Here is a 27,704-nt window from a genome sequence, read left to right as displayed (position 1 = left end):
GGAAAATAAGAAGAAAAGAATATAATATATACGAGAATAATTTAATATTAACTTTTTATTTATTGTTGCAATTTTCGATACCATTATTCTATGGCAATTATTATTTACCGATATCATACACATGTTCAATTACAAAATTCGGGACCTCATTGAGTTATAGTAACATAAATTTTTTTTTTCATTTCGGTAACTGAATTTTTTTAAAAATAAGATATTAGAATAATTTTTTTTCATCGGCTAACAAATGTAGAATCGGTAAAAATATATATCTACAAAGGCCCCAATCAAACAATTAATAAAATGGACAAATTAAAATTTTTAATTAGAACCTAAAATTAAAAAAAAACGTCGTAAAAAACATATAGTCATAGTTTAAAACAATCCTTGAAGAGTATACAATTGTATCCCATTGTAACCCTTAAATGATTACAAATTTTCAGTAATCTTAACATAAAAATGTAATTTGTCTACATTTATTTTTTTATATAATAAAAAATAGGTGAAATAAGATATAAATTTAATTAATATTAGTAATGTTAAAAAATAAAGTGTCACTTTTTGTTTTAATAGATACAGTCACGAGCTATGAAAAAGACATAATAACTTATAATTATGTAATATTAATAAAAAATATACATATTTTTAATTTTATCTTTTGTTTATAGTTAATTCCGTGGCATTTTAATTTTAATTTTTACTTGATTTTATAATTATTTTAGAACATAATAAAATTAATGTTTTACAACAATAGCAATTTATATAAAAAAAATTCAATTATAAATTGAAGCATCGTGAGCTGCTCTTAACTTGAAATACTGATTTATAATGTACTGGTTTTTTTTCAATTTCTCTCTCAAGTATTTTTTATCGTCAATAAATGCAATACAAAGTCTATCTAGGCCGATAATTGAATTTCACTCATTGATTCTGCAAAAAGTCTAGTTTAGTGTTATTCATCATATCGACAAATTTCTGTATTTATTGCATTGATATAAAATGCATAAAAAACTTGGTCAGTGTAGTTCTAAAACATTTGTTTTTTTCATTAAAAAAATTTTCATCTTGTCTTAAGTTTTCAAATTTTTCGTACCATTGCTTATAAGTATATTATTATTGTGGAGTAAAAATCTAGATTTTCTTTTAAATAAACTCTATTGGTGTATAAATTCTATCTATCATTGCTGTGTACACTTTCGTTTATCATTTTAAAAAATTTCAATAACCAAAGCTTTTTTGCTTTGATTCTCATTTCGTGCATGCATGATCGCACCGTTGTTAGAAAATAAATTTTTAATAATATTGGAAGCAATTTTAAGAGCTAACTTCTTCAGGTCTTGTCATCGGAGTTTTCGTTTTTTCAGTGGTGATTGTGATTGTCTGAACTTCCAAATTTGCAAGATCTGCAGCACTAATCTATAAAAAATATTAAAAACTCATTCAATAAACTTATGCATAGTAATTGATATCATTTTTCAGTCATAAGAAGTACATCGAGTGATAAAGATGAACAAAAAGACAAACAATGAACATAATAGTGAGCAAAACACAGCAGAAGCAATTCATCATGATAATCAATTAAAAGATATTCAAATAAAAATTAATTAAAGAAAAAATGTATGTCCGCTGACCTCAACATCTGGTGGTAGTGTGATAGTAGCATGTGTTGTTGTGGTTTCAGTACCAGAATTTATTTCTCGTTCTACTGTAGTGCCTATGGATGAAAATAAATGTAGGATAGGGAATATATAAAAATATAAATTAAAATTATCATAGACTAACAGATGTAAATTAAATTTTAAATAAACCTATTAGGTAAATAAAATGTAAATTAAATCACAACCGTTATTTCATTTAATCTTAAGAATGTCACTCACTATTAACTTGTTGGGATTCACTTGTCTGGTTCGTTTCAACCTCACCGTTGGCAGTGCCGTTGCTTGAAGTCTGTGAAATTATAGTCGTTGTTTTAACCACTAGTGATTGATTTTGCGTTGATATCTCAGATGTACGAGACGTTACTTCCATTTTCAGTCCTGCAAGTCGATTATGTAGATCCTCTGAAGATGTAGCATTTCTGAAAAGCGAACTGTTACTGCCAAGAGATGGCAAGTAGACAAAAAATAAAAAATAAAAATTAGATAACGAACAAAATAAATAAAAAGAAATAAAAGTTCTAAGTTTTAAAATTTTTAATTAGTAAAATTATTTGAATTATGTACTTACAGTAAATGATCCTTAACGCTGTCTATTGTTATATCACCAATAGAACTTATGTCTTGACGATCTTCTTCGCCATTAACATCAGTATTGCTTGCTGTTGGTCGAAGAGTTGAATTCTTAGATGTTTCACCGCTACCTGCTAAAATTTCATACATAAAAAGGTTTAAATATCACTTCCGTTGCACTTTGTTTTCACTAGTCTTTTCTAGTCTTTTCACAACCTGTTTTCATTATTAAATTAATTTTTAAAAAGCACACAAGCATAGCAAAACAATAGATACATTATACAGTATAAATGAAGCTTTATGAATGTTATAAGTGATGTAAAATATGACATTTTGATATCTGTACTATAATTCAGTACACATAAATATTAGCACATATTCATTTAATTAAATTCGTTAGAAAAAATAGACTTACTTGATTCTGCAATACCATTTTCTACAATAACTTTAGTGGAAGGAGAAGCTTCATTATCTTGCGTTTCTGTTTCTTTTTTAGAAATCGTTTCAGTAGTCGTCTCCTCTTGAACTTCTTCAGTCGGTGGTGGTTCCGGTGCTGAACGAGCATTTGGTGGTAAATTTAAGGCACAGTGCGCTTTTGTAACTTTTGTCGCTGATAAAGAAATGCGTTGGAGTTCTGAACTGGAATGGAGATACAGAGCTTCACCTCCTTTTGTGAATGTTAACGATGAAATGCCATTAATATCTTCTCTTTTGATGGCGGCAGCATTAAGTTGTCTCCTAAGTTCTGGAATTCCCAGAACGAGACAGTCTCCAAGATTTGTAAGACACAACAGACATGTTTCTTCATGGGTACCAGATGGTTCTATGGGACATGTAAACTTGGCAAAACCAGTTTTTCGTACTCTCGATCCTTCATGAGCGGTGAGTTTATATTTGCAGAAGGGCTTCAATGATGGAAGATTGAATATCTTAAATTGTTCTTCACTGGCAATTACAACCCTATGAGGCGCGGTCATATCCGGTCCCGTAGTCACGCCCTTCTCCGCCTCAAATGGTTCCGGTAATGGAACATTCGAACCATCGAGTATTGTTATTGCAATTACGGGAGCACGATGCTTCAATTGTATCTCTTTTCCGAGTGTACAATTTACATCTTCTTCGTTCCGCCTCACTCCAGCAGGAATAGCGAGTGTAAAAACGTACACTGTACCGTTATTGGTACCTGCCCAAAGAGTAGGCGTCGTATTCTGCATACTGATTATAAAACTACGCGCGAAATAAAGACTCCTTACCATTGAACCTAAAGCATCATCAACTGGACGCGCTTCTACTTGTCGTTCGACTGGTTTTATATCCACAGGAGACATATCCGCACTGGGAGAAGCTGCTACAGACGATATTTCTTTCTTTTTTTCAGCTGTAATAGTATTTCTTGTTGGACTGGTATTAGCATTTGGTCGACGTTGTGATCTACCTTTTCTAAGTCTTCTAAAAGATTCTCTCAATGATTTTTTAAAGGATTTCCTTCGAGATATTGGTGTATCACCTGAGCCAGATAAATCATTGGGATTTAATGTACATTTAACACTCACAGCTTTATTTCTTATATAATCAAATACTGCAAGACCATGAGCTGTGCCTGCAGCTATTAATCCCCATTCACTGTGAATAGCTAAAGCGGTAACTGCAGCTGGAGGATAAAGTTGAAGTAAACTTTGAGGTTGAAATCCAACAGCAAATGTAATTGATGCTGTTCTTACTGGTAAATGATCATGTCCTTTCCATACAAAACCATCTCTGTCATTTACAATATTCATTGTAACAGCTTTTATTTCTTTCGTTACGCTTTCAGCAGAAATATTTGCTGTAATTATATGACCAGCAGTACCGGCAACAACAAGGGTTGAAGTAAGTGGGCAGAGCATGACTTTTTTTACTGCAAGACGTGGATCATCAGAGTAAGGATCGAAAGTACCAACTTTTCTAAAAGGTGGCCACTCATCTTCTTCATCTTCTTGTGGTTGTTCAAGCACATCAAGATGCTCACCAGTGAAAATAAGTGAAGAGTTATATTTATACAATGGTGTAAGAGCTACATCTGAAGCGTTCCAAAATCTAATAGTTCCATCCTCATGGCCAGTTAAAAATAGTTCCTTATATTTTGAATTTTCATTTGTAGGCTTTTGACAAAGAAGTAAACCACCATCAATTGGCCATTCTTTATTAGAATACAAATGCTCTGTTTGAGATTTGCCTGCTGATACGATAGAATCCCATAGTTCATTCGAAATGTTTGGAACATGTTGAGAACAAGTTACCTAACAAAAATGATCACAAGATGATTTAAAAATAATAATTTCAGTAAATATTTTGAAACTGAAAATAATAACTTACAGCGCTGGCATGAAGGGAAACAAGGTATGGTAATGCCATCATTTTCCAATCGGGATCGGTAAGATCAATAGCAATAACTTCTTCTTCCGCAAGTATTATTAATGCTTCTGGAGATTTTAATGATTCTTTGTTGTCTTCATCAATCTTCGGCATAATCACAAAGAAGTCGATCACCTTGGAAGTCAAGTCGAAGACAACATGTTTCGTTTTTGTCATTGCTGTAATAGTGTGACGATCTCCGTAGCTCGAACGTGGCATTCCACCCGAGAATAAAATAATCTCATCATCACTGTAGAGTTCAAAAAAATCTCTATAGTACATAGTAAACCACTGATGTTAAAATTACAAAAAAATGTTAACTCACTCTGACGTAGCATATACTAGAATTTTGGTTACTGCTTTGCACGGGAATGGACCATAAAGTGTTGTCGGCTCTGATGTAACATCACTTCCCGGGCTCCAAAATGTATAAGATCCATCATTATGTGATGAAACAAATTTGTTTTCCGACACCCAGTGGACTGATTCTAGTTGTTGTGCAGAAACGAATGTCTGTGCACGCGAAAATAAACCCATCAGCTGCACATACACGTTCGCCAAACCCACCAAACACAAATAACAACAAAAAACAATTTACAACTGACTGATAATAATATTGTCTCGCAATTTGTTTTATATAACATCACAAACACCCATTTCTCACCTGTTGAGCTCCAGGTGTGGCTTTATTCCATAACACCATCAATCCTCGATTGTAACCAATCAAAATGCTATCAGGATGTCCAGGTTGTTCTGCAATAGCTTCTACAGCACCAGGATTTTTCTTATAATCTTCAGGAACACTATCAAATAAAATAAGATTTATTAAATAATGTTTATTTATTTTATTTTATCACAAAATTAAGAAACTTACTTTTGCATAACGACGTCTTGGTATATAATATTATCAGACATAGTAAACGTTTTTACATTGAGAAGATATATGTTTCCACCTTCTGTACCAAGTAACAAGTGTTCACCAGTTGATTCCAGACACATGGCAGATATTTTCTTCAGTTTACCCTCCAACGAAAGTGATTTAGTTTCGACGACAGAATTTTCATTAATTTCCCACAAGTGTAGAGAATTATCATCGCACAGAGAAACCAGTCGACCCTAAAAAGTATTAAAGAATAATTGTAAAAATAAATTAGATAAATAAAAAACTTGCATAGTGAATTTTAATTTTGAATTTATTTATTTGATGAGTTAATAACTGTTTTTTTACTGCTACTATATTCTTAATCAGAGAGCATGTAATTATCATAATGAATTAATTACATTAAAGAATGAGTTTTACTGCTGACAACAATGATAAATAATTATCAATAAAACTAGATAATTTTAGCAATCATTTTTAGCTCTATATTTTTTTTACAAGATATTAATCATTGATAAAAAAGAAGCCTTTGGATTTTAATTAAATTTAAAACAACTCCAACACTTGAGTATTTTTACTTTTTGATCGATTTATTTTTAGCGTCAAGTGTGTTAAGTTGAGCTAATTCTGTAAAATTTACGCATGCATAGTACTATAAATTTTTATTGCAAAAGTTTAATGAAAAATGGATCTTCATTCACCCAAGTATGTATTTCTCTTTGATAAATCAGATTATTTGACCCACTACTTATGTATAATCATTGACTTCTGAGTCTTAGCCGTGTTTAGCTAAAAGGAACGATCTAATTAGTATTATCCAATTAAGATCAACATACGTAATACTATTTTTCTACTGCATACGACCGAGTTACCAGCTTGAAATGTATGCATTCAAACGAGTTGAAACTTTTTACAGTATTAAAACGAATTGAATAATGCGTAGAGGACATAAACAAAGAGAGGGAGGGGAAATGGAATGTAGTATAGAAATTCACATAAGCTGTTAATAGCACGCGTAGCTGTCATGCACATCGGTGCGTATCTAAACACATGGATGGAGGTTTTTATTTTACCCCGACTAGACGTTCATGGTGGTGGTGGCTACAATAATTGATGATACCATCATCTTTATGTGCATGTACATTGGATTGCATAGTGCACGCTACCGTTACACTACCACTGCATCCCTTTGAATTACGCAATCAACATTTTACCGAGTTCTTGCAACCGTAACACCAGGTATCGCGTTGCTATGCGTGTGATTCTTTAAACAAACAACACCAGCCCCTCTTGCGGCTTCTTTTTATTGTCAGAAAGAACTCGCACGCGCCGCGTTTATTCCCAATAAGACAATGTATATAATAAGCCAGACAGCACACTTAGCTCCCATAATTACAATTTAATTAATAGACTTTCTTTATGAAGATTCAAGTGTTTTCATTTTCATTTCAATATGCCAACCAGCTTTTCTTGTATACATTCATGTTCAAATGAAGTTTTCTATTTTTATATTATGAAAGTTGTTTAATTGACAATTTTTGGTCAAGTCCGTAGACCTCGCTAGCAACATGACTAGCAGAAAAGATATCTCTACGTCATGGGAAACGGACATTTACCGTTATTCTACACACAAAGAATCGTTATAAGCCATCATGTTAACGTTTTGATTTATTTATTCGTCTATTATTTATCGAAATCTGTTGGCTTCAATTAAAAAATTTTTCATTCTTATGAATTACTCTTCCATCAAAATCATTTTCACATTAAATTAATGATTGGAGTAGAAAGTATTTAGATTTTTATATGTAGCGGTCTTGAGAATAAATTTCATCTACTTTAGAAGAGTACAGCTATAGAATAAAATAAATACATGTAATTATAGTTAAACCATAAACTTGTGGTCTTATATTTTTACAGCTGAAAAATAGAACGTATCATTAAGCATTGAAATTATATTTAAGGTAAGTATATTTTAATTTCTTCTACTTATTGAATTATTTCCAATTAAATAGTTTTTTAAAAGTATGTATTTGCTTTTTTAATAATAGCCCAGTATATGATACACTTACCTTCATTATAATACCTGACATGGTTTACTTACTATTAACAATTGAAATATAAAACTGGAATATTTTTCATAATAATCTAATAGTAAGTATCAAAAATAAGTGGTTATTAATCATTAATTTTTTTTCTCACCTCATTTGGCAATGGAATAATTTTAGTGACTGCATTTTCACCACTTTCTGTAGCATGTTGACCGTAGAATTCGACTCCAGGTCTTCCAAAACTATTTTATTACAGTCAAGGTTCATACTTATATATTGATTGTAGATAATAAAATAAAAAACTCCGTTACAGACAAAAAAAGTTGCAAACGTGAAAAATTTAATGCTACTACACGCCGATGAGGCACATTGTTGAGCTTTAGCGTCACTCACGTTCAGCTGCTACGAATAATCATGAGCAGAGTTTCTCAAACGTAAGATGCATCAACATTAATAAACTTCTGTCACTTGTGGCGTATGTATTAATTAATTAGTTTTAATTGATAGGCTCATGTAATTACAAACTTTAATCATCTCTCAGTTACTTCAAAGACAGCTAAAATTATCACACACAAATAACAAAGATTGTTTGATGAAAAAAAAAATAAACAAAGTATCTTATTTGTTAGATTAAAAAAAGAAACTGTTGAGTAGTAGTAAAACTTTAAATTTAGAATTACAAAGTGACGGTTTTTTTTTGTTTTTAAATTTTACCGCTATATATTGCTTCTCATGACTTGGTTTAAATTTGATCAATGATGTCATGAAGACTTGGTCCTCAATTTTTCAGATAAAAAATTAGTAAGAAAAAAAGGATACACTTTGATAGCTCCAGATGCTGTTCCGATAATCATCAACCGTAGACTTGGATCCCAAGCAAGAGCTGTTGGTTTATTTGGGAAACCATGCTGAACAGTCTGAAATGAAAATAAAAAACTAGGTAATATTATATTATTCAACAAATACTTTAATCAATTAAATATAAAATATAATTTAAAAATATCTTTCTTTAGTAAATGTTGATGTTTTAGGATATTTTATTGTGTTGAAAGAAATAAAATGGAAAGTACAGGTTTTGATGGCTCATCGATACAAGATGACTCATCAGAAGATAATTTATCATACCGTATTACTTAATTTTTGTTCTCTCCTGAGCATTATATTTTATATTGCAATATCAAGGAGTTTATCTTTATTCTCAAAAGATCACAAGATCTCTTGTTGAATTAAAAAAACTTATGTGTACTTGCCGCTTAATTGAAACTCAAGTGGTGTAGATTAGACAAACGAATAAGATAGATTAACAACGAAAAGAAGTTAAAAAGTAAATATTTTTATAATAACAAAACTTGAAAAGTTCCATCGAAAATTTTCAGCACAAAATAAGGGTAAGAAGAATAGAAGGAGAAAATTTAGAAAAATGCTTAGTTTTTAAGAACACACTAGGTGGTAGTTAATGAACAGACACGTTTGAGAAGGGAACAGAACCTTATACCTGCACAAAAAAACATTTCTCCTGTTGATTCCCTACATTTTTAACTTATTCTTCAAATATGCAATACATTCCAATATTTTTGTATCAATTTTTTCATACAATATTCAACGATTGGTATTGCTGATATATGACAAATAATAAGATAACTGCATTTTAATTTAATTTGAACCTTTGTTGATACATAACAGAAAAATATCAAGTAAATATAATTATCTGTAGTCGAAAACATTAGAAAAAATGAACAAAAGTTAGTAAAAGCAAGTTTTCCCTTGCTTTGAGGAATTGTTCGAATTTGGGTGTGTCTATTTGTTTATCAATTCAATTTTGACCACGAGGACAAATAAAAGATCCTTATCATGGTGTGGTGTTCAGTTAAAACGATAAGATAGGGTACATGTATTCGAATGTTCTACACCATTTGTGTTTTAATTAAGTATTTTTTTGTATTTAGTACACTATTAGACATCAACTTAGACATTAATTGATTTATGTCATAAAAAAAATTAAATTCAATTGAAATTTCACATTAAATTTGACTTTTGATCTACGAAATGATAACAGAATTATAGTATATGAAATATGACCAATAATCATAATTAAAGAAATAAAAAATACATTAGTAAAGTATGGCTTATCGATCTCGTTATACGTGGGAAACACTAAGACATTCAAATAACGATAGAGTGGCGTCTATTTGTCTTACTATTATGTTTTGACGTATGCATTTAGAAAATTGACAAAACTACCTAAATAAAGGTTCCAATATTTCATTTAAATAATATCACATTCTAATAATTTATTTAATACCTTTTATGAAAGATAACTCAAATATACTTTAACAACTTTTTCATAGAAGGATTTCTTATTTAATTGACTTGATATCGACCTGTTGATTCCAAGTAAATTGAAGTCATGTTTATGTGAATATCCAACGAATTTTTCTTAAGTTTATTGATATTATATCAATAAATATTTGATAAGAAAACTTGGAGAGATTTTTTTTTTAAACTGTGGTAGATATAAGGAAGCAAGAAAATTTCCAGAAAGTTTTGAAAGAAGTACGTAAGAAGGAAGTGATGTTGAGGAGACTGAGCTCATGTTTCTGCATGATTCTTAGCACCGAGTCGCACCTGAGAAAGTCTGACACGCGATATAGGATGAGGAAAACGAGAGGATCGGGGCGTCGTTGTTGCAGCCACTTTGATGGTTTAACATTCCAGCTTGCGGTTATACTAGACCCAACTGGATCCAACCTTTACCTTTCTAAATGCAAAGAGATCCTTTTGCAATTTTTGGCGTTCAGCTGTTGGCTGCTGACCTTTTCCTCTGATGAACTTGAGCATTTTGTAATTTTATGATAACGCGACTGTCCTCTGTTTCTTAGATGATTTATCAACTCCACCTTTACCTTTCACTCTCGTTAAAAATGCAAAACACTGGAAGATAGTCTTCTTTGTTACTACTGAAGCTCATAACACACTTGAAACTTTGATAATTTTATTTTTAATGTTACAACAGTGCTGTTTGTTGAAGCACAATATACGCAATTAGAATATTCTTGAATGAACAGAAATTCGCGCGTGCAGCAGTGTACGATGTCGTTGTATTTGTCCGTATATGTCTGATACTCTCGCCACCCGCAGCATGTCGTTCTATTCCACTCTGATATGTCAGCCGCAGTTGTTCAGCGGCTGTTCCACTCAAAACTAATGGCTATTTGATTAATATTTAATTTCCGGAATTTTTTCAATTAAAATCTAATAATTTTAACTACTGATGCACTAATGAAACACGTCAAATAATTATAAAAGCACAAACAGGCAGCCGGAAAGTCATTCCACGTCTCTCGCGTGTTGTATGTGTCGCCCTGTTCGATGTTGCAGCCGCGTCGTCTCTTGAAACTATCCAAACTTCGGTTATTCTCGTAATCTTTCGGAAGTCATCGAGTTTGACCGGTTACGGGCGCGTCCAAACGTACGATGACCTCCAATCATTGTTGCCAATCTTTTCTTTAAAAAAATTAAATTCCATCGAGACTTTGCTTTGATTGAAGCGCCTCTTTTCAATAAATAGATGTCAGCACATGCTGGATAATTGTACAGTATAATAACTTGAATGATCTTGAACTCTCACATTACCCACCCATTGTATTCATATTTTCAATACATAAAGTTTTAGTATTTTTCTAATAAAAATTGTTTTATATGCTTATAAAATAAAAATGAATTTTGATAGCTTTAAATAAATATTATAAACATTTTGGTAAATATTTTTATATTACTTTATCGATCCATTAAATAATTTTTACGTAAAAACGAAAATATGTACATGTCAAAAAAGAGTAAAAATGTCATAAATTTATTATTAGTTTACACATCAAGTGCAAAATATGCAGCAATAAATACTCGTAAAATTTTATTTAAATTTTCTATTGTTACCATGTCAATATTAGATCTATTATCTTCTGGACGATGCCAAAATGAAGGAAATTTCGACGGAATTATATGAAGAATAGGCACATCTGTAAAATAATTTAAAATTAAATTTTAAGTAAATATTGATTTATATGATAAAAAAAAATTAATGTTTATTTTACTTCTACTGTAGAAAGGTATGTGATCATCTTCAACTTGAGATGAAACGGAGTAAGGTTTGAAATATTTTGGATCTGAAAGATCATGTGGATAATTTTGGAGTAATGTTAAATTACTCAATTTTTCTTCTGCTTGCATGAGTTGTAAATACCAGCGAGCTGTCTCATCAAAATAACTATAAAAATACATATCTGGAGCTCCTATCAGATCCAATAATACCAGCATGTCCTACACAAGAAATTCAATTTAATTGCCATTTGTGAATTCGATGAAGCATGTGACATAAAATAATTTACCATTCTATCTAAGTTACTAATATCATTTTCAGTTCCATAAGTGCGTTTAATATTATGCCATTTTTTAGCTAAGTGTCTAGCTCCATAAATTGAATCAGTCGGTCCCCAACTTTTAAATGCTTCTTCACCATCAAAGAATATGAACATCAAACTGACGTCTGTCTACCATATAATAAAAAGATTTATTAAATAGATCAAAATCATTCGAATTTATCAGAAAATATTTTAATTTTTAATGTCGTTTATACTTACAGTTTTTAAAGGTTCTAATTGTTTTTTCATGACAGTAGCTAAATTTATTAGCTGTGTACAGGGTACAGCACTATCTGTAGCCCCTACGAAATTTCCCTCTTCAGTATATTTAGAATCATAATGACAAGCTAATGCTAAATATCTTCTAGCATTTGGATTTAATGTTGCTATGATATTATCAAATTCAAGTACTCCAAAAATTGGAGTTGGGCTTTGGAAATGGTCTATGTCCACATTCCAGCCTAGATCTTTCATAGACCTATGTATATACTAGAATTTATGTCCACAAGTAAGTATAATTGTATGAACTTTCTGATGTTTTATGTAGAAAGAGAATTTTTATACTTACATCCCTAACTTTGTCATGTCCTGGACTTCCGACATTTCTTACCACACAAATGTTGTCCAAAATTTCATCAATGTTTGTAACATTAGTTAAATCATTTAATCGAATAATTTCCTCATCCGAGAGCCTTTTCGCTGTATGAAGTTGCTATAAAAAGATATTTAAAATTATATGATAAATATTAAGTAAAACATGAAAAAATTGAAGTAAACAATAGAAAGGTTAACATATGTTACAAACTTTCTCATTCCGGAAAGAAGATTTTAAGCTTTGTTGAAGAGCTATACAACTTGTTATTGTTATGAAAAGAATCAACCACATTCGAAGCATTTTACTAGCTTAAAAGTTACAATAGTACTAAATTCTTTTAGATGGAAAGCATCACGGATTGACATTAACATACTGCAACCAGAAAATGTATAGATATACACAGAAATTCTGTGACGCACACAAAAAGGCTGAAACTCTATAGTTCCATGTCCAATGCAGAGAATCCAAAAAAATTCCTTCCCTAGATGGTAATTGCACGGAAGAAACAAAACTATGAAATCTATTATGTCAACAACACAGTTTATTATTAACAGTCGGTAAGTTTGATCTCGATATAGATTGTTTGTAAACGAGTAGCGACATCACGTTTTGGCATCGCTAACTAAAAGTTTGGAAAATTTCTTTGTTATGATTCAGACAAAAAAAAAACAAATCAAGCCGGTTCGGACACTGAGACATTGTTTTTCTCGTTATTATTATTAATTACGCCGTAGATTGTCTTTGATATTATATAAAGATATTAATGAGGTTATGTTGAACGTGCATTTATACGAATTTAATTAATTTAATCTCGAAATACCGTTGCATACTGAAATGTCAACATGACAAAGCATATCATAACCATTGTGACTTTTAGTGAATGATACAGATAGCTTTTCTGCAAGGTAAGAAAATATAGATTATACAAAAGATAAATTTATTAAACTTTTTTCACATCAACAATATATAAAATACATTCTAAAGGAGGCTAGAAAAATAATTAAGGCAATGTGTGATATTATAAAAATACAAATGATCTTAAAACTCTAAAACTCCATTTTAATGGTAATAAAATCATTTAATTATTGATATCTTAAGACCCAAATCCATGATTAAACTTTGTTTTTAGGTTTAAATTTAGTATCAATAACTCCACGTTTACTCATAAAATATGACACATTTACCTAAGCCTATATTCTGAATTCAGTCCAAGTCTCATTAGTTGCTATCAATTATTTTGTTCCACAATATGATAACCCGGTGGGGGTTCATGTCTTGATGAGGATTTTTGTGATAATTTCTCATATCGGAGATCTGATAAATTATTCGAAGTCCCTTGATTGGAACCAATTAAAGTTGCCTGAAGTGAAGAAGAATTCAATTATTGGAGCTCAGTTAATTTTATTGAAAATATTCACGATAAAGCATCATGTCAATTAAATTATAAACTACCACTCATAATCTAATAAATTAGAATTCAAAAATTGAGCAAACCTGTCGAGATAGAGTAGACGATACCCATTCATTAGCTGCACGTTCTCGCCTTTTTGCGGCTTTACGATGCAGCCACCAGAACCACAAGTGGGCTATTGTTGCACTCAATAACATCAGTAGCAATAGAATCCCCAATAAAATTCTCCCATCACGAATTCCAAAGAGAAGAGCAATACCTGCTCCTGCCAGTACCACAATTAGAATCAATGCTGCTGCCAATCCTGCTCTGAATACTCCATATCTACGTTCTGAAACATTTTATTTATCCATTTTTTTTTTCTTCTCTCAGATAACAATATAGCAGTTGGACTTTAATTTGTAACCCAGTTTCTATTGAAAGAAAAAATAAAAAGGTAGTTGACGCTGTCGTACTTGTATTTCTTTGGCAACTTGATCTTCCACACAAAGACGATTCATCTATACACGTGAGACACTGACACAGCTGAGAGTACAATCAGTTACGAGTATAAACAACACTTGAATCCAACATACTTATTCTTCATCTACAATTTATTACGCTACATTTTTTGCCTAGTCTTTCAATTATTATTCGTACAAAATCTTTTTCAAGTCAATCGAATGAAAATTTTATTACCAATAAATCACCAAGATGATCATGATAATAATGATGATGATGACAAATACTACTTACCACTTGTTAGAGGAGCTGCTTCAGTTCTATCCATTTCACTTGGTGTATTCTCATTCGCCATCTCACGACTTGCCTGCAAACTATCAAAACCTTGACTTTTTCTTGATTATTTTTTACTTGTTCTCCAGGTGCAAGTTTATTACTACTGCATTTAAAGGTAAATACTTGGAGACATGTGTATTTACATAAAAAGATTGGTGATTCTATCAAAGGATTACGCAAGAATCTATCGAAATAATAATTTAATACTAATAGTTTGTACCATCATCTTTTCAATCACTTTATTCATTCCCACATAAGAGTCTTTATAAATATTTTAAGATATATTATCGCAATTATATACAATTAAAATAACATTTTCTTTAGAATCTTATGTCATTATTTTTCAATACCAACCAACTTCATCAAAATGCTCACACTCAGTCTTCTCACATTTGATAATTAACAGTTTTTAATACTCTAAAAATCTAATTTAGTATTTAACTGATAAAAACAAGTTCATATAAATAAATGACTTGATTTTTATGTACATTTCAAATTAATTTAAAATTTATAATTATACTAATTACTTGATTGATTAATTACACACGTAGTTGATAATAATATTATTAACAGTCGAGCATCGAAATCTTTTTTCATCACTTATAGAATTTATTCAATATGAATGAACGATAAAACAGATTTTTCCGCTTTAATATCTGGATCTGAGATGTGAATAAGATTCTTCTCTAGTTCAATTTTTGCAATATAAATGCAATAATTGCTTAAATAAGTGTTAGGTGTTGATACCAACGAGTTCACTGGGGTCAATTCCCGGTCAATTGAGAATAATTGGTTTTGATGCTTGTGCCAGGAGCTTGACATATCACTAAGGTTAAAGAATTTACTCATCACAGTGTCATTTCAATGTTTCTTATTCCAAAATTATTCTGACAAACTTGGGAACTCTTACTATTTTTTCATGGACGGAAATCATTCGTGAGAACACTTGAATTTAGCTAAAAATACTTGAAAAAGCACAAGATTATGTTCATTTATTATTTCAACTCTCACTAAATAAACACTTTTTGATGTCACTTAAAATTGTTTTTTCATGTCGGAAAATCATTTAGACCAAATGAACTCGAGCTGGAGTTGGTGATGGTGGTGGCGGTGGTCCAAGAATGGTATTCAAACTCAAGCTAGAGTATCTAGGCGCTTCATCCATCAGAGTTGCTTGCTCATAAGTTGGCGGTAAATCATCTCGTGCTGCTAGCTTTTGAAATCTTCTTTCCTGTCGACGTTCATCAAGTGCTCGTAAGACTATCACCGCTGGTCCTAAGACTAACATCACTGCTCCAACAGCAACCATAGCAACAGCTGCAGCTGCTCCACCTCCACTCAAATGTGATAATCTAAGTCGTCTTCTGGTTTCCCAAACACTCGGCTTTGATGTCGATGATGCTGGAACAGTTTTATTCTCAAGATGATCTTCTGTTTGAAATATATTCACATGAGTACTTTTTAAAGATACATCATCAGTCTTCTCTGAAACTCTTTGGTTTTCTTGATCTGCAGCACTTGAATTTAGTAGATTTTTATTGTCCACTAACTTTATAGAAGAAAAACCTTTAGATTTATTACTTGGAATTAACTCATCAGTATCTTTTTTGTACGTATCATCAACTTTTTTTTGTTTTACAGTCTTTTTTAGATTATTTATTTCCTCTAATATTTCTTTTTGTTTTTCTAGCTCTTCTTTAGCTAGTGGATCAACACTCTCTAGCACCTTTGGTCCATCGATTTCTTCATTGAACTCTAGAGTCCCTGGAGCATTCACTTTAGATTTGTCAGCAAGAACATCACGATTTATTCCTCCACCTTGTAATTTTTCACTCAAAATACTATTCTGTGGATTGGGATTCTCTTTCACCTTTGTATGTTCACTGATGATGGGAATAACTGAAAGATCTTTGTCTTCTGACGGATGAAAACTAGGAGAACTTATAGGAATAATCTACAAATTAAAATGAATCCAAATTTTTAAATGATGAATTAAACTACATGCTTTAGTTGAAAGCTAAAATAAAGCTTACCTGACTAATATTTCGTGGCTCTGATTCTTTCTGAAGCGACGACACACCTTTTTGCAGCAGCACAATACCAACAGCACTCCATGCTGCGAGTTGTAGAATCACCACAGCCCTTGAGGCCCACTTATTTGTTCCTGATGTCATGGCCATCACTGTGCTTTTTTTAATCTGCAGGATTATTCACCAAGCTCACAAAATATAATATTAAATCTTGCTACATTTTTTTCTCAATTACACTCCATTGTTCATTTTTTTCTCTTCTTTCTTCATCCCTCCTTGTGAAGTAACTGTTTTTTCTCCGCTATTCACTTCTAGTCTGACGTCTCTATTTTTTCTGCACGCAAGAATGTCTACCTGAAAACAAACCAAAAAATTTGCAAGTATTATCTCCTGACCTCTGTCACTTCTTTCATAATACTTATAATATACATTCCCATAATACTAATTATTTCCGTTTTAGAAATATAAAAAATACTACAAATATGCATACTAATTATTCTATTTATTTAGTGCAAATATCAACTGTATTATCTTTTGTTTACCATTACAATTCCGTACATACTTTATCATTTATCATAACAACAAAATAAATCTTTCAATGTATTATTCAAAAACTATTTCAATGTAATTATTTATATTACATAAATTATTCTTTCTTTTTAATTCAGAATAAAATAATTCAATGTCAGAACACTAGTTGAACAATAGTCGATGATTTTTTTTTTTCAACTTTCTTTTATAGAAGTGAAACTAAAAACTAAGTTGTTTTTATTATATAGAATTTATTATTCCTTTGATTTCCTTGTAAACTTATTATCTACCGTGACGTCTAGATCATTTAATATTACATATAAGCAAATCCTTGGCAATACCACAAGTCTGTTCACATTCTACTCACGTGTCTCTTTTATCTTACTTCTGTTCTTCTTTCTCTTTTCAAGCATTTTTCATATATTTAGTGATATCTTTGACACAATCATTTTGCATTTAAGAAGTACATTGATGCGTGTGAAATTCACGCATCTCATTTCCTCAACCTTTATCATATTTATCAGAGAAATATTGCGAATAATTGCCAACACGATGGCATAAGTGGTATTCAGTATAATGTACGTATGATTGTTGTCGTTAGCACATGTGCAACCAAATGGAAACGTATGTAATCGTGTCCTCGCGTGTCTAGTCAATGCGATCGGCCAGAGACAAAAGTTTCGCTCTATTTAACCAGAAAATATAAAATTTCTTTTTTATTTTTATATCATTCATTTAAGAATGTTAATATCCGAAAATTCTTTCCATTAAATATACATTATCATTTTTAATTATCAACTGTACGTTTTGCTGATATCTCTGAAAGAAAATTATCATAAGGAAACATTTACTTGTGGTATTTCAAGTGAACCTACTGAAAAAAAAAAAATACAATGCACAAAATGAAGAAAAAAATAACTGTCTTAATTATGATTTACTTCTTGGAGATAATAAAGTAAACGTCAGGTTCATAATAAAAAATAACTTGCTAGAGGTGTAAATCAGAGAGGAAGTTATTTTATTTTTAATTTTAAAATAATTTCTTGGATTTAAAGATTAACTATAGCTCTGTTGAATTTGAGTTAACAAAAATAGTTTTGTAAACTGTCTAGATCCATCATTATTTTATATTCTTTCCAACTTTAGCACAATGCTTGGATACATGTATGTTGATAACATCAAAGCATAAATCAAATGCCTACAAGACTGATGCATTTTTTCCAGTTGCTAAGTTAATATGTTCTCCAAAAATACTTTTCTCTTCAAGGTTGTGACTTCATTTTTAATTGAAGAGCATGTAGCACCCACGCTAAGCTTAAGAAGCTTCTGTCCACCATAAAAATTTGTTTTCAAGTGATTTCCTTTTATTAGCAACATTGATGATAATAATAGTCATGAAAGAGTATCATTATCATGAAAGAATGGTGATGCTTTATTTATTAGTATCATTTTAATATGATCAGTAATTTATATTTATCAACACCTTGGAAGCACACGTGCTTATTAGTAGGATCAATCTCTTCTCTTGTGCCGATTCTTATTAGCACATTGGATTTCTTGGCCTTCATTCTTGATTATCATTGATCTTGATTAATTCACGGCATTTTAATACGACGTAGTCGATACTCTAGTGCCTATTCTGTATATATTACTCACTTAATCTGACATTCAGGTCTCTAACTAAATATGACACTGTCAGCTGGCTCACTTGATTTGATGTGACTAAACCAACACCATTTCCCCTTTGGATTTAAAACCCTCCCTCACAGATGTTTTTTTCCCATGTCATTTTTAATTAGGAAATCCATTTTATTTATCCTAATTACTGATTTAATAAAATTGTTGAAAAATATTTTTAATTCACAGTTGGAAATAAGACAGCTTTATGTTGTCATTAAATTAAAAAAAAAACAAAAAAGGATAAATAAATAAAATTGTCATCACTTAAACTCACTATAAAAATTTTATTCCATCCTGGAGTATTTTTAGTTGAGACTGGAGCAGAATCACTTGATAAACTTCATATTATAAAGTCAATGTGTGTTAAAAGATGCTCATAAATTGTTTTCACTCAGTGAAAAAAATTTAAACTTCACCTCTGAGGCTTCTATCATCAGTAGAAGAAGGAAGTTGCGCTCAGACTGAGAGTTTGGCGACCAGTGCACTCGTACTATGTGCCCCAAGAACTTGCGGAGTGTGTGACTCATCCCCCCCTCTTACCCTCAACCTCCCATCGTTGCTGGTGACTCTCCTTCTTTGACACCACCACCACTACCTTTATTTTATATTTCATTCGCCCCTGAGTATCCCCCTTCGTCTTCCCTCGTGTGGTCACTTTAACGACATAAAAAATTAAAACAATTAACACACACATTTGCTTGATTGGTGATGCTTGATGATGCTAAAAAATTATTGATTTTTTTTTTTTCTGAAAGAAATAGGACTACTACTGGTCGATTAAACATTCTTGATTAATTTTCAATAGGATAATAATAATGACTGAACCAAAAAAAAAATATAAAAAATATTACGATTAATTAAAGTCAAATAATCTTACAAAGCATTTTATCAAGGCTGAGAGCAAAGCTAGATGTTCATTATATGCTCTGTAATTTTATTTCACGTTAATTAATTTCGCTTTTTGCTTGAAAATAATTTTTAAATTAATTTTCAAAGCTTTTCTATGAAAAGAATAGGAAAACTTATTTTAAAAATTGAAGTAAAAAAAGGAGTGATTCAATCTAATAGATAATAAATGAAAATTATTTCCTGTTGTTATTATGCTGAAAAATTTTGACAAAAAATTAGTCAATTATACTTCCGTTGTGGCTTTGAAGATGTTGAAATTAAATAAAAATAGAAACTCAAGTCCTAACTAGCGAAAAAGAGTTAGAAAGACTTGTTGAATAAATCATAAATATCATTACATATAAATCAATAGTGTTATACACAAAATGATAACTAAGACAATTGGGTCAATTAAAAAATATACTTAAAACACATCAAAATAATATGAAACCACAATCAATGAATTGCTTTCAGAAATTACTAGAAATACAAACAAGATACAACATTTTTATCAGACATTTTTCAATACTTAATATGTAATCATAAATTCTGTACATGATCGAAGAGCAATGACAAGATTTTTTTATTTCAATATCTAAGAATATACGAGAGAGAAGTGATAGAAGTGAAAGAGGAAAAAAAGGAGCGATATTCTCACTTAAGAGGCCATAGCCTTGAGTAAACTATGAGTTGTGTGCGATCGTTATTTTCGAGGGGGTCTAGTGCATCATCGATCCACTAACAAAATAAGAACTCTATGATTCTCCCTAAGAGAAAAATAGTTAAGTAAGCTTAACATAATTTTGGAGCTTTAAACAGCTGAATAGAGTACAAATTTAGCTCTTGAAATTATTATTATCATTTTACTGGCGAACTGTTGCTATAAATCTCTTAATTATTTTATAAATAAAAAGTCCAATAAAATGGCTTTTAATATTTTTCTTATAATTTCATTATTTATTCAACAGCTTAATATCATTTGAGTGTTTATCTACCATGTTGATCATTAATCTCCATTTATTTGTTCTCTTCTTTTGAAGATTATCGAAAAAAAAGCATAATAAAAAATATTATTCTTCACTTTAGCCTTTTCATCTGTTTAAATAATTGTATTATTTTATTGACAATTTTTCTATTTCCGTAGCATGAAGTTCGTTTATTTCAATTTCCTTGAGAAGTCTTATAAGCAGAGTTCCATATGTTGACCATCCAATCAGCAAACTTTGAGAGGAAATATTTAACAGCAAAACTCTCAAGGCTTCAATTTCTTTCCTCACTTTTAGACCAAGTGAAAAGAACCCTTGGAAAATAAGTAACTAGACTCTAGACCTTCAAGCAAAAATAATTTCATACTTCTTCCCTTGATAATATTACATATTGCTTGTTCATCATTCAGAAGCTTCCACTTTCTTCATCTATCTGTGTCTAGAAAAGATGATTGAGCACATGGTTATATTAATTGAAGCATGTGCCTCTGTCATATCCCTTCAATTGCAACTTTCGTCAATTTTTCATTCTCCAACATCAGACTGGAACAAGCTAACGTTAGTGGAGTAAGAATAGCTGCTTATTTACTTTAACCTCGGTTCATTTTGACCCTCGACTTCATCACAACAGGAACAGAGATAGTGAATCGCTTCGAATATTCACCCCTACTTCATTCTTGGTCGCGTGCCAATAACTATTCGCCCTTTTCATGAGTCACTTGTTAAACTCTTACCATAAATTTATCTATGTCACATTTAGAATTCTTTATTCTAAAAATTTAACAATAAAATCAGTTGAAAAAGAAAGTTCAATTCATCTTTTGTTTGCTGCAAAAAAGACATATGAATTAATGATTTGTTTATTTTTATTCCTGTCTCGTGCATTGATAAGAATCCCGCGAAGGTCGAGAGCAGTAAAATGATTGCGTGCTTAACACAAATCCCCAACTCTTTAGCTGTTAAAGTATCAAATATTCTGTATACCAGATCTACATTTAATCTCATTGTATAAACAGCACAAACTTGACTTTTATTCCATATATCACATGAGTACATCAGCATGATTAAATCAAAGGTCAAGAAAAATGGAAAAATCATATTTATCATCATTGGATCTATAATAGCCAACTAATTGTGTCAAAGAGTTATCAATCGTTAGCTAAACTGATACAATATCTTGAGGAAGTTTTGGTGAAGTAGTTGAATGTTAATAACCGTTGATGCGTTAAAGGACACATTCATTGTCAAGCAGCTGAAAAGAAGTAGTATTAGGTAATCGATCTGCTACCAGACTCAGAAGTAATCACATAGGAAAACCTTCAGTGTTTTTATTTGATAGCTTTTTTTTTCGTCAATGCATCCGCTATTGAATAGGTTTCTTTAAATCATCAGGAGCAATATTAGTATTATCTAGTATTTTTACTTAGGTTTTTGCTGTAATCAACCAGACGATTGTACAAATCTTAAGAAATAACTTGCTCAATAATATCAAGTCTACGATTAGATCAAGTAATTAATAGTACTTGGTAATTAAATTCCGTAAGTCTTATTACGCATGCTATATGTACACTTGAAACTCTGAATGATTCATAATATTCTGTGACATTAATTCGAAGCTTCTCTTATTACTCAGGAAGTTCATGACATTAAAATTAAATGTGATTCATTTGAAGAATAACAAAAATGAAAATAATTATAAGTATATAAAGGTGTTTTGTAGGAAAATCTAGTTGATTTTGCCTAGAAGTTATGAATCGAGTTACAATTAAAATCCTTGGCTTATGGAATTAAATAACAGGATACTTTTACTTCCGTTCTATTTTCTATCTTTGCCAATTGACACTAAATAAGAGGATGCTATAATCATTTGTATTAATTTATTCAAGTCTCGCTTGGAAGTCTGATTGTTTCTTACCAGGTGGACTGCAGGTGTCAGCAGGATGTGAATTCTTTTTTGCGTCTTGGCTTTCTTTCCATTCAAGTCACGATGATGATGATGATTATAATTGACTTTACATTTAATAGTTGCCCAATTGATACTTCAATTAATTGAGTGATTACAAGTATTGCACTGGTTGTAACATCTTTCAAACTGATAATGAGGTAGATGACCTGCTCGTTGTCGGCTTGACACTTCATCTATGATTGTAAAAACACTTGATGCATTAATTTCTTCAATAAAAAAAGAATGATAAACTAGAAAAAACAACGGAAAAATTGCTTTATAACTTTTTATCTTACATAGACTGGAGTTATGCCTATCATAAAAATCGTTAAAAAATTTTTTTATCAAAGTATAAAGATAAAAATAAAATATTACTGATGATTTTTAAATATAAGTGTGGAAGAAAATAATTAATATTCCATTAAAATAGATATTTAAAAATATTGATAAATTAAAATGAATCACAGTAATCTGGTTAGATATTCTTTCATATTGCAATATTTTTTTTATTGGAATAACACGTTGTTTACATTTATTCATTCTTTCTTTAATCAAAATTGATTCTTTACGATATTTTCATTGATGATGACGTGGTCTTTATAATAACAGCAAATGATAAGGAAACAAAATGAGGTGGGATGGACAAAAGGATTGCTACATCAAAACTATCAATTATTCCTTTATTGTCCACGTGAGAAGGAACAAGTGCTTCGAAAATAGCACAATTTCTTCAAGCATCGTTGAACATCCTGTGATACTAGTTAGCAATTATTTGTAAAAAAAAAAAAAAAATTTATTGACAATGTAGTGACCATATCAATATTCATTTCCTCTTTCTATCACACTTACAAGTCGCTTCATAACACAAATGTCATTGACAGGCAGCTAGAAAAGAATGACAAGAATCAGAGTGGGAAACATAAAAAGAGAAATAAATGGAAAAAGAAGACAAGTGCATACCAAAGTGCTTTTGCGATTTGAATTCTACTGTTGAAGTTGAACGTAAGTTGTCGCAAGTTAAGTTCTTGTATTGTTTCACTTAACTACTTACAATGTTTTACATGAGTGGATTTACTTTGTTATCAAAAGAACAATATTTATTCCAGTCATAACATGATGATTACTTTTTAATGACTTATTACAATGATCGTAATTAGGTCAGAAAGTTAATTTGTTTAAATGCCTTGACATAGAATATTAAAATTAACCAAAGAATTAAGTTCAAGAATCAAAATAATCATGTGTTCATCGATAGTGAATAAAAATATCGAAGAAATAAGAACTTTATATGTTACTGCCGGAGTAGTGTTGTTCTTATCTTATCTTTACGTACAGAATTACACTAAAATTAATAATAATAACAGTAAATAATAGTAAGAATGATATTATGCAAATTGCAAATATCTTTTTTCTTTCTTACCCACAAACTGTGAAACAAATGTGGTTTAGTTTAATTATTCTAAACTGCAGGTTTAATAGAGTTGAACGAAGATCTTGCATTAAAAGGAAGTCATAATGAGATAAACAAAACCAGGATAAAATAAAAATAATTTAATCTTCTTTATTTTTACGAAGAATTCAATATGAAAATTAACCTGAAATAGATAGGAAAAAAATCAGTAATGTTAATTGCTTAGTATCTAAATTGTAAATATGTTTTTCACTTACCCAAATGAGAAAAATACAGTAGAAAAAAGAAACATTTTCATATTTAATGAACTCTTCTTTGCAGATCTGATGAACTTGAATAATAATCTCACATTTGTAGAAAGAAACGATGAGATAAATGATGTCAGAGCAAATTGAAAAGCGTCTGGTCTGATAAAATATTGTTAAGATCCCCTTGATGATGTTGACCGATAACGTCTGAAAATTTTACACGTCGATTACGATGATTAATCTTAATTCTTGAATTTTTGAGTGAATGGTTCAACGTATTTCAGTAAATAAAATATTCACAATGTCATTCATCTCGTGTTGTTAATTATAAATAGCAAGTGCTTCGTTGAAGAGTATGTACGACATACTGGCGCCTACGTCATTCTAATTTTTTTTTTATAAATTAAAAAAGGCAATATGACCTTCTTTCTATATATTTTCTATAAATTAACTATGATTAGTCATCTGTTATTGTTAGATTCTAGACTGTAATCCTGATCTTTTAATTTGTCACCTAAAAGTCTATCATTAAATTAATGAAGCACATCATCAGCAGATATTTTTAAATATTTGTATATATTTATATCAGCTTTTTATGACTGCAGAAAGTCTACTTTTTTATTTTCATTATAAAATCTCTTTAATTTTTATTCAGGTAAATAATATGTATTCAAGGTTAGACATAATGTACAAGGATAAAACCTACAGTTGTAATAATTAAAATGAAGTGATATGCATAGTATATTCCAACAAGTACTGTAATGATCAAGACATCAGGTGTTAAGTAATTATTCAGATAGCTCTAGATCTAGATTTGTTTTACTGTTTATTTTTAATTATGTAACGGAAGGATTAATTACAACTGAATCAGTTATGCTTCATATGATTTATCTCAACCATTTTCATGTTTATTTAGGAATATGATTCATGAGAAGCTTTCACATTTAGCAAAAAATACGTTGCTTTGCTTATAAATTCATAAATCTAACTTTCTTTTATTTTACATAAATTATTTGGCTGAATAAAAAATTTCATGTTTTATGTATGTAAATTTAATTAAAATTTTTTCCTTTCATTTTTATGGCTCTTAATTTTTTTGATAACTTCACAGACTTTTTATTTCAAAATAAAAGTTCTCTGCTCTTCAGAACTGTTTATAAATAGTGCTTGAAGATATTCTGCAGATGAGTGAATACTTGTATCAACTTTATGTTAATTTGTGTATGGATAGGCGAATGTACCTCTCATAAATTTGCTCATTTGCTGGCACTCATTCATTCGCTAATGAGTTTGCCCTATTGACGTGTCAGAATAGCGTAAACTTACGTGCACTACATTGTGAATTAACTTTCTGGTAATTAAGATTGAAGTCCTTAATGTCAAACTATTGTTTTTGTCATAAAGACCATAAAAAAATGTGTAGTTAGACGAATATGGTAAAACTTTATGTGCAGTATGACCAGAAAATTCAAAGAGGGTTTTATATTTTTATGAGGTTTACATCATGCTTGAAGTGACTAAACTAAATGACTTCAACAACCGGCTTTATATAGAAGAGCTCAAAATACTTTTTACTTAATTAATATAATTATCCATTTATTTTGTAACGCATTCTTAATACTAATATTTACTGAGAATGATTATTTATACAATTTAAAATAGGTTATTGTTCATTTTGTCAGAATTTACCGACAATTCACAAAAAATAACTAACTTATCATCCATCATCAACTTTACCTACACTTGGTATACTGATGCGCATGAATATCTCTTTCCAGAATGATAAAGTAGCGTGAAACCCAAGTCCCATCTCCAAAATGCCAGGGTTTGACGGGTTTCAAGTTGTCAGGCGTGGAAGATTTGGAAGAAGACGTTTTGTGCCTCGAGTTCCTGGTCCTGTGAGAGATATTGTTGAACCTGAAATTGATACTGAAAGGCTGCTACGGTAAGTTGCATGAAATCATCATTTTTAACTACTTAAGTTGATGTAGTTGATCTCCAAACACGCGCTTAACCTCAACGTGTTTTTTTTACCAAAATGTTTTCAGCACAGTCCTTGATGCTGTCATATCACTGCGGAATTCTCCATATAGACAAATAATATACAACGGTTTGGCGGAGTCCTTGAATATCCTCAATAAGGAAGTGATACCAGAAATTGTTTGCTATGGTTTAGGCAATTTCTCAGAATGTCGAGCTGCGAAATATCAATTGGCCGCTTTATTAACCATAAAGTCTCGCTACCAAAGTCGAGTTCATCTTTACGATCCAGTATTTTTTTCCAAAGAAATAGAAGTATTAAAGACTCTTGGTTTATTTATGATAGAAACCAATGAAAGAGCCTTAAGAAAAGCTGATGATAATCTGACACTTTTTTATATGCCTCACCTTTGTCAAGGCCTGATTGCAAATTGTGTTTATGCTAATAGGGGAATAGATCTCAATAACTGTATTTTTATGACCAACAGTTTTACTGAAATAGCCCAAACTATTGGAATTGATGAGGATTTCAAGGACTCCGTTGAAATGATTAATAAGCTGACTCCATTTGTCCACGAAATTTCTATAAATAATGATTCAATTAATACAGAATATCCGTTAAATCATGCATTTAATAGTACTTCGATTCATGTATTCCCCAAATTAACTCTTTCCAATGTGCCGGAAGAGTTTTGGAATTCCTTGAACGGACCTCCTTATTCACCATCTGATGAGATTAATCAAAGACGTGATTAATTTAATAACATTTTTATATAAATTTTGATATCTTTAGATTAAATGTTATCAAACGGTAATTTTTCTTATTTTAAGATAATTAAATAATCCTCAAAACGTTATAATTTGATAGAATGATAATTTTTTTAATTACAGGGATTCAAAAAGATGAATTCTAATCTTCAACTGATTCGTTCTCTTTTTCGAGAAATTCGTCATATAGCCAGCGAGGGCAAAATCAAGGATAATATCATGGTTCAGTACATCTTGGAACAAGCTAGAGCTCACAAAGAAACTTCAGAAACTCTTTGCAAAGCACGTGAAGAGTTAGAATATCTAGCAAAGACTTACAATTGTTATTTAAGCTCACAACGAGCTTATAACGAAATTCAAACTCAATACGCTGGTGTAGGAGAAAGAAGTATTCGTGAAACTGCCGATTTAGTTGGATTCAAACTTCCTCACGATCCAAAATAAATTTAAGAACCATGAAATTTTTTAATTTCTTATAGAAACAATTTA

General features: G+C 30.7%; 6 protein-coding genes and 1 long non-coding RNA gene across 11 annotated transcripts; 2 read left to right on the top strand and 5 right to left on the bottom strand.

Annotated features, from left to right (window-relative positions):
* Positions 1 to 22: 22 nt before the first annotated feature.
* Positions 23 to 10,924, bottom strand: l(2)gl (LLGL domain-containing protein l(2)gl). 3 transcript variants are annotated; one of them, XM_035084647.1, is made up of 12 exons: positions 10,302 to 10,924; positions 8,367 to 8,464; positions 7,699 to 7,789; positions 5,494 to 5,735; positions 5,284 to 5,422; positions 4,945 to 5,159; positions 4,581 to 4,869; positions 2,641 to 4,504; positions 2,224 to 2,359; positions 1,875 to 2,092; positions 1,629 to 1,711; positions 23 to 1,413 (listed from the first exon to the last, which is right to left on the bottom strand). In XM_035084647.1, the coding sequence occupies exons 1-12, from the start codon at positions 10,383 to 10,385 to the stop codon at positions 1,312 to 1,314; spliced, it is 3,561 nt and encodes a 1,186-aa protein (XP_034940538.1). In that variant the 5' UTR covers positions 10,386 to 10,924; the 3' UTR covers positions 23 to 1,311. The 3 variants fall into 3 exon arrangements, with proteins under 3 accessions (XP_034940538.1, XP_034940539.1, XP_034940540.1); XM_035084648.1 differs by having other exon boundaries at positions 4,945 to 5,132; XM_035084649.1 differs by lacking the exons at positions 1,629 to 1,711; positions 1,875 to 2,092; positions 2,224 to 2,359.
* A 401-nt stretch (positions 10,925 to 11,325) lies between these two features.
* On the bottom strand, positions 11,326 to 12,963 carry LOC118067738 (glutaminyl-peptide cyclotransferase-like). The gene is made up of 6 exons (XM_035084656.1): positions 12,771 to 12,963; positions 12,534 to 12,677; positions 12,185 to 12,454; positions 11,933 to 12,094; positions 11,639 to 11,864; positions 11,326 to 11,563 (listed from the first exon to the last, which is right to left on the bottom strand). The coding sequence occupies exons 1-6, from the start codon at positions 12,858 to 12,860 to the stop codon at positions 11,412 to 11,414; spliced, it is 1,044 nt and encodes a 347-aa protein (XP_034940547.1). The 5' UTR covers positions 12,861 to 12,963; the 3' UTR covers positions 11,326 to 11,411.
* Positions 12,964 to 13,229: 266 nt separating this feature from the next.
* LOC118067730 (SRR1-like protein) lies at positions 13,230 to 27,481 on the top strand. 2 transcript variants are annotated; one of them, XM_035084644.1, is made up of 4 exons: positions 13,230 to 13,465; positions 26,246 to 26,412; positions 26,516 to 27,258; positions 27,339 to 27,481. In XM_035084644.1, the coding sequence occupies exons 2-3, from the start codon at positions 26,285 to 26,287 to the stop codon at positions 27,201 to 27,203; spliced, it is 816 nt and encodes a 271-aa protein (XP_034940535.1). In that variant the 5' UTR covers positions 13,230 to 13,465; positions 26,246 to 26,284; the 3' UTR covers positions 27,204 to 27,258; positions 27,339 to 27,481. The 2 variants fall into 2 exon arrangements, with proteins under 2 accessions (XP_034940535.1, XP_034940536.1); XM_035084645.1 differs by lacking the exon at positions 13,230 to 13,465 and adding an exon at positions 23,658 to 23,810.
* On the bottom strand, positions 13,497 to 14,889 carry LOC118067731 (uncharacterized). The gene is made up of 3 exons (XM_035084646.1): positions 14,707 to 14,889; positions 14,055 to 14,302; positions 13,497 to 13,920 (listed from the first exon to the last, which is right to left on the bottom strand). Exons 1-3 carry the CDS (start codon positions 14,765 to 14,767, stop codon positions 13,789 to 13,791), a joined length of 441 nt encoding a protein of 146 aa, XP_034940537.1. The 5' UTR covers positions 14,768 to 14,889; the 3' UTR covers positions 13,497 to 13,788.
* LOC118067729 (uncharacterized) lies at positions 14,966 to 19,466 on the bottom strand. Of its 2 annotated transcripts, XM_035084642.1 has the most exons (3): positions 19,264 to 19,466; positions 16,782 to 17,132; positions 14,966 to 16,702 (listed from the first exon to the last, which is right to left on the bottom strand). In XM_035084642.1, the coding sequence occupies exons 2-3, from the start codon at positions 16,926 to 16,928 to the stop codon at positions 15,815 to 15,817; spliced, it is 1,035 nt and encodes a 344-aa protein (XP_034940533.1). In that variant the 5' UTR covers positions 16,929 to 17,132; positions 19,264 to 19,466; the 3' UTR covers positions 14,966 to 15,814. The 2 variants fall into 2 exon arrangements, with proteins under 2 accessions (XP_034940533.1, XP_034940534.1); XM_035084643.1 differs by lacking the exon at positions 19,264 to 19,466 and having other exon boundaries at positions 16,782 to 17,345.
* LOC118067732 (uncharacterized) lies at positions 23,559 to 24,366 on the bottom strand. Its single transcript, XR_004690421.1, has 3 exons — positions 24,229 to 24,366; positions 23,769 to 24,150; positions 23,559 to 23,693 (listed from the first exon to the last, which is right to left on the bottom strand). It is a non-coding gene; the product is annotated as an uncharacterized lncRNA (long non-coding RNA).
* Positions 27,351 to 27,659, top strand: LOC118067852 (protein FMC1 homolog). Its single transcript, XM_035084833.1, has one exon. It carries the CDS (start codon positions 27,351 to 27,353, stop codon positions 27,657 to 27,659), a length of 309 nt encoding a protein of 102 aa, XP_034940724.1.
* Positions 27,660 to 27,704: the final 45 nt, after the last annotated feature.

This window comes from Chelonus insularis, unplaced genomic scaffold (assembly GCF_013357705.1).
Source record: "Chelonus insularis isolate UGA/USDA-ARS -01 unplaced genomic scaffold, ASM1335770v1 contig_397_pilon, whole genome shotgun sequence".
Taxonomy (NCBI): domain Eukaryota; kingdom Metazoa; phylum Arthropoda; class Insecta; order Hymenoptera; family Braconidae; genus Chelonus; species Chelonus insularis.
Note: the sequence above shows the minus strand (reverse complement) of the source record. Positions and strands in the feature narration are given on the sequence as shown.

Excerpts from the sequence above, each read along its gene's own strand:
- LOC118067738 (XM_035084656.1), bottom strand. The coding sequence starts at position 12,860 with ATGCTTCGAATGTGGTTGATTCTTTTCATAACAATAACAAGTTGTATA. Across the intron at positions 12,678-12,770 it reads CTTCTTTCCGGAATGAGAAA|CAACTTCATACAGCGAAAAG; the intron begins GTTTGTAACATA and ends ATCTTTTTATAG. Across the intron at positions 12,095-12,184 it reads AATTAGAACCTTTAAAAACT|ACAGACGTCAGTTTGATGTT; the intron begins GTAAGTATAAAC and ends ATTATATGGTAG.
- LOC118067731 (XM_035084646.1), bottom strand. The coding sequence starts at position 14,767 with ATGGCGAATGAGAATACACCAAGTGAAATGGATAGAACTGAAGCAGCT. Across the intron at positions 14,303-14,706 it reads AGCAGCTCCTCTAACAAGTG|AACGTAGATATGGAGTATTC; the intron begins GTAAGTAGTATT and ends AAAATGTTTCAG. Across the intron at positions 13,921-14,054 it reads CGTCTACTCTATCTCGACAG|GCAACTTTAATTGGTTCCAA; the intron begins GTTTGCTCAATT and ends TCTTCACTTCAG.
- LOC118067852 (XM_035084833.1), top strand. The coding sequence starts at position 27,351 with ATGAATTCTAATCTTCAACTGATTCGTTCTCTTTTTCGAGAAATTCGT.
- LOC118067729 (XM_035084642.1), bottom strand. The coding sequence starts at position 16,928 with ATGGCCATGACATCAGGAACAAATAAGTGGGCCTCAAGGGCTGTGGTG. Across the intron at positions 16,703-16,781 it reads AGCCACGAAATATTAGTCAG|ATTATTCCTATAAGTTCTCC; the intron begins GTAAGCTTTATT and ends TTTAATTTGTAG.
- LOC118067730 (XM_035084644.1), top strand. The coding sequence starts at position 26,285 with ATGCCAGGGTTTGACGGGTTTCAAGTTGTCAGGCGTGGAAGATTTGGA. Across the intron at positions 26,413-26,515 it reads GATACTGAAAGGCTGCTACG|CACAGTCCTTGATGCTGTCA; the intron begins GTAAGTTGCATG and ends AAATGTTTTCAG.